Here is a 12,868-nt window from a genome sequence, read left to right as displayed (position 1 = left end):
TGAGAACTGTTTACCATACCTTTGATAATGCCTCTATGACACATTTGGTCAATTAAAGTACATGAAAAACAGTAGTGTGTTTTGAAGCATCACCCAGTAAATGCTACTGTGGTTTACCATGAGTGGTATGCACACCATATTATACCACAGTTAATTAAAGTAGTTCTTGTATTGTTAAAATGTGTTCCGTATTATTTATTTGGATACTACGCAATTGCTTTTAAACTTTTAAGATGTCTACCTCCCACTCACAGTAAACACTATTCTTTGTCATCCATTAGTAATAGAATCAATAAGTGATGTGCATAGTGTTCTAGTGTAGCAAAAATGAAAAAGCAAAATTTTGTTTTATTTATATATCACCCTCTATTTCACAGTAGTTTTAATAATTATCTTACCAAGTAACTGAGAGTAAATATTATATGCACTGACCTAAAGGGAAAATGAAATAACACACAGAACATGTTTTATGATAGTATTCTTTGTGTATAAATTGTATTAAAAGGTATTTTAATGTTTTTTTTCTAATGTGGATTTAATGTAATGCATTATTTAGTTGAGAAGGAAAGGATTTGGCAATGGTTCTGATTGCACAGATCAAATTTTGATTGAAACTTCTAAGAAATCCTTCAAATGTATATATAGCATGCAATCTATTAATTGTTAATTAAAATAGAAACTAGTCTGAAAAAAATTATAATGAAATGCAATATTTTGATGTTAAAAGCTCCTTCTTCTAAAATTACCCAACATCCTGTATATTACAGCAATTGAATATGTTAGCCATAAGAAGGAAAAAGAAAAACACAGCATACTATTTAGCTGTGACCAAAGCCAAGTAGTATCATAAGAAAATACATTTCTGGAACATAAGAGTAAATATAAATTCTAATGAAAAAAGTAACTATTGTTATAAATTTTTATTGAGCATTTTAAGAGCTGACATAATTTGGCAGTAAAATACACATTCTCTCACCTTCTGTCAGCTGTTATTTCTGTAGTCTCTACACACTTGCAATACTCAATATAGGTTCAATTTCAAATGAAGTAGATACTTACTGATCAGTAAATGATTACTGATCATTTGATTTATCTCTCCTCAATCATTCTGATTTCTGACTTTAATTCAACTTTATAAGACATATGGAATTCCTAAATAGGAATTCATAACTTATCTTTAGAGATTGATTGCTTAATTAGAAAATGAATGAAAATCAATACAACTATCAATATCTTTACCTTATTACTGAACTTTTAAAATACTACTTTTCTGCATAAAATTAAGTTTTCACAAGTATTGGTCCTTTTAGTATTTTACTCTTGTAATAATATTTATACAAGTCACTGACAGAATTTCAACATATAAAATCTAAGAGAAAATGCTCATTCTTAGTTACATAGAGAGAATGCTCACCTATAATTGAGAGTGAAAATTGTGACAATAATAAATCTAAGTGACATGCCTCATTTATTTTACTGATGTTGTTAGGCTATTATATACAATGGTAAGTATTTTCTCACACAAATTCAAGAATGCCATAAATGACACTGAAGTAGCTATTCTGCTGCTCAATCTTTTAAAGACTGAAATCAGAGCTAAAGCCAACGAGCAGATTTTAGATGAATACCCAAGCTGAATCTGTACTTGCATATATCCCTAACAAAGCAATAATCACATTTTAAGGTAACGGTAAAAATAGCAACAATTTTCATTTCTAGAACAGTCATGTTATGCCAGACATTCTATATTATTTCACTTACTTCTTACTATAAGCTTATAAAGCAGTACCACTGGTCTTTCTCAGTTTACAGAGAAAGAAACTGAGTTTTAAAGAGATAAAGAGATTTGCCTAAGTCACATGATTAATAAATGGTTATCTATTCCTAAACAAGATTCAAACTAGCACTGACAAGACACTTGGCAAAACTAGAGCTTTATTTCCAATAAACAATGTAAGTCTTAAATAAGAGTTACAGATACCTAAAATCATTCTCAATTAGGCAAGTTAATGTAAGGGTGGAGATGGGAGTCCTAAAAATTCTTAGGGGAGAAAAGCAAACTTCTGATCCCAAGAAAAATAAGAACAGCTCTGGAAGCCAGCAATGTGCAGGTTTCTGCTATATGCAAGAAACCTGGGATCTTTAAATTTTGTCCTATACAACACCAGAGAGTTGTATGGATCCAGTGAGGGACTAGTTAAACTATAAAAATTAGCAACACATTCTCATGAAGAGTTTCAAATGCCTAAATAAAATTTCTACAAAGAAGTTTACTTGCCTTTTTCAGAACTAAGGCCAAAAAATAAACAAGTTCTATATATTCAACTAAAAAATAAAATATGAAAAAAATAAAAAAATAAAAAAAAATAAAATATGGCTCTTGGGGATCCCTGGGTGGCTCAGTGGTTCAGCGCCTGCCTTTGGCCCGGGGCGTGATCCTGGAGTCCCGGGATCGAGTCACGTGTCGGGCTCCCTGCATGGAGCCTGCTTCTCCCTCTGCCTGTGTCTCTGCCTCTCTCTCTCTCTCTCTATCATGAATAAATAATATAAAAATAAATTAATTAATTAATTAAATATGGCTCTTGTAATTGAGTAACAGTTACTTAAAAACAAAAGAAATTAATGAGTTACTACAGAAATATGCAAAATGGGTAAAAGAAATAGATACACTACTCTGTAGATATACTATTGCCAACAATACAGAATTCTCCAAGTGACTACATAGTGTAAGTCAGAAGTCAAGACATATTTGCATTATGACTACTGAATGTGGGATTTGATAAGTAGGAGTAACCTTTCAAACCATAAGTCAAATTGTCTCACTCCTTTAGTTAAAATCCTCCAGTAACCTCTCATTGCAATAGAATAAACTCTGAAATCCTTACTGTGGTTTTTTGCAAGGCTCTGGTGGCTCTGACCAAATTCTCTAGCCTCATCTCCCTCCTTTCCTTTTCTCCATAGTGGCCTTTCTTTCTCTCCATTTTGCCAAGCTGTTGCCCATAACAGAGTTCTTAGGCTGGATGTCCTTGTTTGGACTATCCTACCACCAGATCTTGGCCCTACATAAGAATAGGGACATTATCTGCATTACTTTATATCATCCACGCTCAGCACTACTCCTAGCACAGAGGAAGTATCTGATATTTACTGACTGACCAAATGAATGAATGATTGTCATCATCCCAAGGTCCATCCTATCCAGGTTTCTTGTGACAACAAAGATGTGCCCCCATGGATCAGATTTCAACAAAGGACACACTGCCTAGCTGCAAGGAGTGTGATAGCTGACAGCCTCCAGGTGTTAGCTTCATTAGCTTTTGCCTCACCTTTCCAGTCAGACATATTTCTCTCCGGGAAGTCCATAGCCATCATCTGAGAAATGGTGGTAAAAGGGTCTAGTCATTTCCACGCAATGCAGGAGTCCTCCAACCTTGTTACAAAGGTCTCTGTTGGGTTGGAGGGGACTTGATCAAGTCAGCATCACAATGTGACAACTGCTTCTGACCAATCCTGATACCACTCTTTTCTTTCCACAGGTATTCTTCCCCAGTAAACTCTCACGAATCCTAACTCCATCTCAGTGTCTACTTCCTGGAGAACCTGACCAGCACTGTTTCCATTTCAAAACTCACTCCGTATGCCTATAAATTAAAATGGCATGTTTAACAATGCACAGAGCTTTCATATCAAGTATCTGATGAAATACTTAATCACCACCTCCACTCTCTACTGCATTCACACACCCTCCCTCTCTCAAACTCCTAACAGAAGCACAGGGCACTTAGATGATTACTTTATTTATATATAATTCTTAATTCAAATGTTACCTCCTCTAGGAAGCCTTCAAATATCATCAACTGCTCTTTTTCTGTGGCTCCCTTTTGAACATCTAGCAGTACCTATCAAACTATTCTGATGTGCTTCTATGTCTGTTTCTCTATTAAGGATGGAGTTCCTTCGATATATGCCTGCCTCATACTAATAACCCCTGCACCTTACAAGGCAGGTAGTTCAAGTGGGATGTTCTATAAATTTCTTGATGACAAAAGAAAATGAACTAAAATTTTTTGGAAACCTTTAAAAGCATGTGATTTTACATAGTTTTATTTGTAAGGTTAAATAACTAGTCAGAACATTCAAGCCCCAAACATTTGTACACTGTAATCTAAAAATAAAATAACTTTATTCTTCTTAGTGAATAAACTTTGTCAAAATTTAAAGTTACTATTCAGTTTAGAGGCCTAGTTATTTTGAACTTTTTAGAACATTTCCTTAAAAATAATATATTAGTTACCAAGGAAAAATGAAGCACTGCTTTTTACAACTCATTAAATTTCTTTTCAACTTCATATAACCTGTCAGTTCTCAATTATACCCTCCTGGGACAACATCAGGCCAAATATTCCTAGCATATAAGGATAAAATTAAACTATGAAAAATGTACATGCACAAAAATAAAGTATCTAGCAAAAAAGCATTTTATGAATTAGAAATTTTAATTTTGAGAATTGTTTTGCAGCAATAGTTAAGCTTCAGTAATTTTTTTAATTCAGTGAGTTAAAATGAGCAAACAGCGTTATTCCTACACATAGTAACCACAGAATAGGTGAACAGTTTTTAAATCCTAGTATTTTAAAGGAAGGCTAAGCCTCCCATAGGAAATAAAAGTGGAAATGAGTCCAACAGAGAAAATGGCTTGGTTCCACACCCTTAAAATTCCCTACAGCAATGCATCAAAAAATAAAATAAAATAAAATAAAATAAAATAAAATAAAATAAAATAAAATAAAATAAGCCCCCAGAGTCTGGGTCAGCAGCATAGTGTTACAACTTAAGCATTGGGTCATCAGTGGCAATGGTAGGTTGATTAAGGGTTTAGGTAATATATTTACTTACTGTAGTAAGGAGCTGTGTAACAGTACTGCCAACAGTACAAAGAGTTCTTGTGTGGATATCATGTACAAAGAAATACTATAGCCATCTGCTTATATTTTAATATTGAAATATGAAACATATCAGAATACTTTAATAAACAGATAAACTATATTGTAAATACTAATAATTCAACTTGTTAAAAAATTAAATTGAGCTTCTCCAGCAATCTATTAATTATATTTTCCAAGAAAAAACATTTAATTTTTATTACTCATTAAAATCTGATCCAAATTGAAATAATCTTCTTCTAATATAGGGAATAAAAGCAAAAATACAATGGTAACATGGAAAAAGGCAATTTTTCACTTAATAAAGTTACTCTCAAATATAAACAAAGTTTATTAAACTTATGGCATGAATACATTAAGTTTAACACTGATTTGTCTGCATATTTTATAGGCCAACTCCAATTAGTGGAATAACTGTTATAAATTACATTATAAATATATTTCCATTCTCCTGGTAAACCTATTTTGCATTTAACCAAGAAAAGAATCAGAGCACAAAGAGTGGCATACTATGTTTGTGACATATATATGTTTACTTAATGCAAAAATTAATGACGGTCAGTTTAAGGATCTATTTCCTTAAAAAGTAGAAGTGTTATAACAATACCAATAATTTTGATTTCTGAAAGTTGCTATAAGTAACCTATAACATGTATTTTGAGCAAGATTAATACTAAGAATCAAAGGATGATAACCAAGAATCATAAAAAGTGTCCCAGGGGCGCCTGGATAGCTCAGCGGTTTAGTGCCTGCCTTCAGCCCAAGGTGTGATCCTAGGGTCCCAGGATCGAGTGGTCCCACATCAGGCTCCCTGCAAGGAGCCTGCTTCTCCCTCTGCCTGTGTCTCTGTCTCTCTTTCTCTATGTCTCCCATGAATAAATTTTAAAAATCTTTAAAAAAAAAATTTTTAATTTAAAAAAAATAAAAAGTGTCCCTATCATGATTCAGTATTTTTCTTAGGATTATTTTTGCAGGAAAATAACTTTTAAAAATACTAATATGCATGGAGATGCAAAATACTTTACCTAAAAAGCAACTATCAATTATCTAAAATCCAGGTGTTAATGTATCCCCAAAATATTAACTTGGTAGTATACTATTTAATAGCCCAATTAAAAAGAACATTTTTGAAACATATACTATATTTGGCATTGTGGTAGACAGCATACACAGGAATATGAAAGAAGTACACCTAACTCAAACTAAGGTATATGAAGCTTCAGTTAAGTCTTAAAGAAAAAGCAGTTAAGCAGACAAAAGGAAGAAATGATTATGAGGGTAGGAAAACTGTTCCAGGCAGATGCAACACCATGGGCAACAATAAAGGATAGGAGGTTATGTGTGCTTGGACAGACAATATTTCAAAATAGCAAAAGAAAAGGGCTTCAAGAACATGTCCAGAGAAGAGTCCAAGAGATCATGAAAGGATCTTGTACTGACTTGCAACGAAGTTCCAATTTTATAGTGAACACAAATGGGAAACCACTTAAGGACATAATCCGAATTCTATTTTATAACAATCAAAAACTGCAATGGAGAGAAAGAACTGGAAAAGAACAAGAAAGGACTGAGAGATCACTTGGTAAGATCCCAGTTGGAAATAAGACATGGTAACACAAAGTAGATAATTTTTACTACTAAAAACTAAATTTCCAGGCAGCCCAGGTGGCTCAGTGGTTTAGCGCCACCTTCAGCCCAGGGGCTCATCCTGGAGACCCAGGATCCAGTCCTGCATCAGGCTCCCTGCATGGAGCCTGCTTCTCCCTCTGCCTATGTCTCTGCCTCTCTCTCTCTGTGTCTCTCATGAATAAATAAAATCTTTAAAAAAAAAAGTATCCAACATATTACTTAAAATCATCTCTAATAACAAAAGTGGTATAGCCCCGATAATGAATATTTAATAGTCAGACTTTTTTAAAGAAAGCATTTTTTTATTTTATTCTTTTTTTAATTTAAATTCAATTTAGTTAACATATAATGTATTATTAGTTTCAGGGTTAGAATTTAGTGATTCATCAGTGACATATAACACTAGGCACTCATTCCATCAAGAGCCCTCCTTAATGCCCATCACCAACATACCCTATCCCTCTACCTACTTCCCCTCCAGCAACCCTCAGTTTGTTTCCTAGAGTTAAGAATCTCTTATGATCTGCCTCCCTCTGTTTTTGTCTTTTTCCTTCCCTCCCCCTATGTTCATCTGTTTTGTTTCTTAAATTACATGTATAAGTGAAATCATATGGTATTTATCTTTCTCTGACCATTTCCCTTAGCATAATATCCTCTAATTCCATCCATGCCATTGCAAATGGCAAGATTTCCTTCTTTTTAATGGCCAAGTAATATTCCATCGTATATATGTGCCATATCTTCTTTATCCATTCATCTGTCAATAGATATCTGGGCTCTTTCCATAGTTTGGCTAATGTGGATACTGCTGTTACAAACATTGGGACGAGGGGCCCCTTCAAATCATTATGTTTGTATCCCTTGGATAAACAGAGGTCAGATTTAAGAGACAGAACTGACAGAACATAATGATTCCTAAGTTTTCTACATAAGACAACAGGTAAATGGTGATACCATTAGTTATGTGAGAAAGGAAAAATTAAATTTCAACTTAAATATAGTGAGTTTTAGATACCTTAGCACATGCAAATGAATTTCTCAGTTTTAGGAAAAACAACTGGTCCAGAGAATTCAATGAAGCAGTTGTCAGTGTATAAGTGGTAGCTGAAGCCACACAGGAGGAAGAGTTTATTCCAAGTACTTCATCAAAGTCAAATATAAAAGACAAAGGAGAGGAGCCCACAAATCAAGAAGAGAGTTCTGTGTCAAATATGGAGTTAAGGAAGATAAAAACTACAAAATATACACTGGATTCAGCATCAAAGCTAAGTGGAAAAGCAACCTGTACATCATTCTAAGTTATTTCTCTGTGAAGGAAAAGAGGAAGATGGGATCCCTGGGTGGTGCAGCGGTTTAGTGCCTGCCTTTGGCCCAGGGCGCGATCCTGGAGACCCGGGATCGAGTCCCACGTCGGGCTCCCAGTGCATGGAGCCTCCTTCTCCCTCTGCCTGTGTCTCTGCCTCTCTCTCTCTCTCTCTGTGTGACTATCATAAATAAATAAAAAATCTTAATAAAAAAAAAAAAGAAAAGAGGAAGATAAATGAGAAGCTGAAGGGAACTTAGAATCTAAGGAAATTCTCTTTGTACACTTTTCACAATGGGAGAGAGCAAAGTATGTGACCATCAAAAAGAAAAAAGTTTTAATGTAATGTAATAAAAGAAAAACAACATAAAATGGTATATTCATAATACAGAATGATGTGAAACTTTATGTATAAGGACATGGGTTAGAAGGGAACATGGAAAATTAAAAACTCATGTTATTTTTGTGGTATTTTTTCCTTTTATGATTTTCTTTAATGTTGCCCTATGCTTTCACAATATAAAAATAAGTAAAAAGAAAATAACTACTATATGTCTCTTCACCAAATTCCATAATATTAAAATATTTAGTGATGGATTGCCTTATGATTAATAATCTAATGAAAAATAGATTAATGATCCAATCCTAATTTTCTAATAATCATCTAAACCTAATCCTAAAATGTGCCTTCCTTAAAGCGATCAGGTTGTTTCAAAACATCCCAGCTCTATAAGACTTCCATGTCTCACTAAACTTGGAAAATATGAGGCAAATGACATATTAACTTGAACAATCATAAAAATGCTTAGAAAGTAAAAGGCTCATTTAATGAAAAAAAAACTTAGAAATGTTTCCATATGTTTCTATGAAGTATTCTCTCCCCACTAAATGAACACATTCAAGATTTTGTTTCTGGCTTTGTTTCAGAAAAAAACCCATCTGCATAGTACAGCACTTACAAGTACATCTCAGTCATGCAATAGTAATGTCACAGCTCATATATCAAATAAAAATCACATTCAGGCCCACACAACCTCACAGACCCAAAATCTTCCTTTCTAATAAGAGTACTCCTGAGAGAGCTTTCACTGCACCTCACTGCTGCTGCTGTCACATGACTTTGTTAGAACTTAAATCCTGAAACTAAAATATCAAACAGTTTGGAGTACACTTGTAAAGGACGTGAAAAACCAACTTTCTCTAGGTATAAATTATGAATATTTCCTTCTACAAAAACAGGTACCAAAGTGGTGGAAAAAAAACCCAAAACATTAACCATTAACGATGGTATGCTTCACCATACTTTCTTAAATTAAGCATATTTCATTATATCAAAGACATGATAAAATAATAATGCTTCGTGTAATACTTAAAATACTTTGACACAGTTTGAAGCCATGTCTATTTAATCCTATATATATGTACATGAAAATATATTCATCATATATTAGAAATATTCACTTATCTAGAGCAGTGTTCGCAAATTTTATAGAGTTGTGTAACTAACATTATTGCTACACTATCCATGTATCGTTCATGCTCTTATTTATCTAATAAAGATTCAGTGGTATTTCACAGGGACTAAGAGCTTGGACACTGTCAAAACACATGTCGTGATATTACAGCTCTGCCACTTACTAGATCTATACCCAAGAACAAGACCGTTTATCTCTCTGTGCTTGGGTTTCTCATCTGTATAATGAGGAGAATAATAGTACCTTCCTCTCAAAACCATTGTGAGGACTAAAAGACCCAATAGATACCAAGTACTTAGAAGAGTGTCTGGCAAATGGCAGGCCAGTAATTATCTAATACAATTTATTCTTTAAATTTATCTACAATTTTTTACTTGTATTCATGATAAATTTATTTCATGAGCAAACTCTTACTCCATTATCTTAAGCAATAGTATCTGAAACCAAAGTATAATATGTGGGATATATTTTTTTCCCAACAGAGTAGAATAATTTTTACAATTAAAAACAAAGTTTCTAACATACTACTTAAAATCATCTCCAGTAACAAAAGTGGTATGGCATCAATTATGAATACTTAATAATTACATTAGAGCTACCTTTTGAAGTACACATTTAAAAACTATGTGTCTCAAAATAAATTTTTTAATCCATTCAAGAGGAAATAGAAACATTTAAGTAACTAACATCCTATGATAAATACATTGCTGGATGTCACAAGAACAGTAAACAGTGTTTTCTGTAGGGAAAGGGCATTAGAAAACAAAAAATTCAATGTCATTCAATGAGTAACTGTCACCCTGGTCAATTCCAGTTTTAGGGCTTAAAAATCCCACTGGTTCTGGAGCACCTGAGTGGCTCACTTGGTTAAGCATGAGACTTAATTTCAGCTTAGGTCGTGATCTCAGAGTAGTGAGATAGAGCCCCATTCTCAATGGAGAGTCAGCTGGAGATTCTCTCCTTCTTTCTCTTCCTCTGCCCCTCCCCCTGCTCATGTGTGTGTGTGTGCTCATTCTCTTTCTCTCTAAAATAAGTCTTTAAAAAAAAATCCCATTGGTTCTTCTATCAAACAAAATTCCTCTTAGTTTTAGTTCCTTTCCTTTACTGAATTAGAAAATCCCATTACCCTTCATAAAATTGGGAAATAATCCAGCATATATTTTACTGTTTGTGTCAATAACATTAATAATACTAGCCTCCAGTTATTAAGCCAGGCACTGTGATGAATGCAATTTATCACTACAAACCATTAAAAATGTATTATTATCCATATTTTACAATAAAGAAACTGAAACTTGAAGAATCTAAGTAACATGCCTAAGGATCCCACAATTACTAAATGGCAATGTGGAGGAAGGGGCAACCTGGGAGAAAAACTTAAATTATAAGGTCCTGACTATATCAGACAGCCAAGAATTGTCCTTCAAAGTGATCATAAGCTAACTACATCGCTGCTTCATTAATCAAAACATTTTTGGTACTTCTCACGGCTATATTTATGGTCTACATGTCATTCTTTCCAATTGTCCCAGTGATGACAAATCTTGGCCATTTTAGAGGTGAATCTGAATATTTGAAAGAAAGAAATACTATTTAGAATAAGGTAAGTGACAGTGGATCTCAACAAATCTTTATATTCTAACAGCATGATTTTAGACATATACGTAAAATTACATTTTGTTTCTTTGACACTCAATCTTAAAAGAAAAAGAAATGTGTATTTAAAACTAAGGTACTAATTTCCTATCTGCTAAATTGGCTGCAGAAACTATTTAAAGAAGTTTTTTAAATCTGTGAACATAGCAATGTCTAGATTGGAAAGTACTGGCCAAAAGAATTACTTAGAAAAGCAAGAATTACTAGGATTCATAAGTTTTAATTTCAGTATAAAAGGATAAGCTTCAAAGACATGTCTTTTAGAGGATAGCCATTAAAGATTCTCCCTGGCTTTAAAAAGCTAATATTTTTATCATTTTAGAATTTTCTTCATTTTCGTCTTCATATATAGCTTATATAAAACCTGTTCATTATTTTTAAGAGTATTTTCTGGGATCCCTGGGTGGCGCAGCAGTTTGGCGCCTGCCTTTGGCCCAGGGCGTGATCCTGGAGACCCGGGATCGAATCCCACGTCGGGCTCCCGGTGCATGGAGCCTGCTTCTCCCTCTGCCTGTGTCTCTGCGTCTCTCTCTCTCTCTCTCTCTCTCTCTCTCTCTCTCTTTGTGACTATCATAAATAAAAATTTATATATAAAAAAAGAGTATTTTCTAATGTGTGATCAGCAATACTGCTCAAAACTCTGACTAGTAAAGAGTAAAATTAGGAAGAGTTTCTCAGTTCTTCTGGTGAATCTTTTGATTTGGAATAAATCCAACATCATGTTAGCTCTTTCACCAATGTACTGACTCATGTTCAAGCTACAGATTCATATACCATAGGTGTCCAATATAACCTATAACTTTTCTGTCCCAATCAAATCTTACTAATTTTATTAGTTTAATCCAAAGTGCATTTTAATCTTTTATGCTTCTTCTTAGACTTAGAGATTCACATTTATAGGAATAACAACTCCAACCAACTGAGAAGTAATACCTAGTTTAACGTGCATGTATTTTTCATTCTTTCCATCATGACAACAATATAAATAAATAGAAATGAGTCTAGGTGAAATACCAATTAATATATCTCTGGTAAAGATTCCAAACCATCAGTTATTATACTTTGTATAATACAATTATATGTATTTCTTAGGACTCATACTGACCAGAAACAGAAATCCAACTAGCTTAAACAAAACACTGGGATTAATTCGTTTACAGAATACAAAGAAGGATTGAAAACCCAGTGATGACAAGGAAAAGACCAGACCTCAAAATCACCAGTACCAGAGTCTCAAATGACTTCAGAACTGTTTCCTTATCACTTTATTTTTTTTTAAAGATTTTATTTATTTATTTGAGAGAGAAAGAAAGCATGCAAGAGCAGGTCCGGAGGGATACAGAGAGTGTATTCATTTTTTCCAGTCTGGAAAAGCAGACTCCCCGCTGAGCAGGGAGCCCAATGTGGGGGCTTGATTCCAGGACTCTGGGATCATGACCTGAACCAAAGGCAGTAGCTTGACTGACTGAGCCACCCAGGCGCCTCTCCTTATCACTACATCACTTTCTCTGCAGACTTCACTTCTCACTATAGTAAGAAACAAACAATGATAATTCCTAATCTCTACATTTTATGTCTTCTGCCAAAGGAAAAAACTAACCTCATTTTTTCTGGTTCCAAGTTCAAAAACCCCAGGGAAGAATTCTGACTGGCCCAATTTGGGACTTGTGGACTTTTAACTTAAGGTAGGCACCATTACTGCCTCAGCTTGGATAAGGTACTTAACTCTAGTCAAATAGATAAAGCAAACTAAAGAACATACCAGGTGTGGCCACAACATTTTGAATTTATGTGAAAAAGCAGCAGCTTCCCCCAAGGGGAACCTTAACCTCTACTCTACCTCTTGAAGCAAAGCCATAGGC

At 34.1% G+C, this 12,868-nt stretch overlaps 1 protein-coding gene across 14 annotated transcripts in view; it reads right to left on the bottom strand.

The window, feature by feature from the left end:
* The window catches only part of VPS13B (vacuolar protein sorting 13 homolog B), a 734,128-nt gene that overhangs the window by 558,574 nt on the left and 162,686 nt on the right, over nucleotides 1-12,868 (bottom strand). Inside the window, exon 18 of one of the 14 annotated variants that reach the window (XM_038555174.1) lies at nucleotides 8,128-10,915. The exons of the other annotated variants lie outside the window; for them this stretch is intronic. Coding sequence (XP_038411102.1) covers nucleotides 10,854-10,915 — 62 coding nt within the window. The 3' untranslated portion in view covers nucleotides 8,128-10,853. Of the gene's footprint in view, nucleotides 1-8,127; nucleotides 10,916-12,868 lie in introns of those variants that run through there. 14 annotated transcript variants of the gene reach the window in all.

Source organism: Canis lupus, chromosome 13 (assembly GCF_011100685.1).
Source record: "Canis lupus familiaris isolate Mischka breed German Shepherd chromosome 13, alternate assembly UU_Cfam_GSD_1.0, whole genome shotgun sequence".
In the NCBI taxonomy this organism is placed as follows: Eukaryota; Metazoa; Chordata; class Mammalia; order Carnivora; family Canidae; genus Canis; species Canis lupus.
Note: the sequence above shows the minus strand (reverse complement) of the source record. Positions and strands in the feature narration are given on the sequence as shown.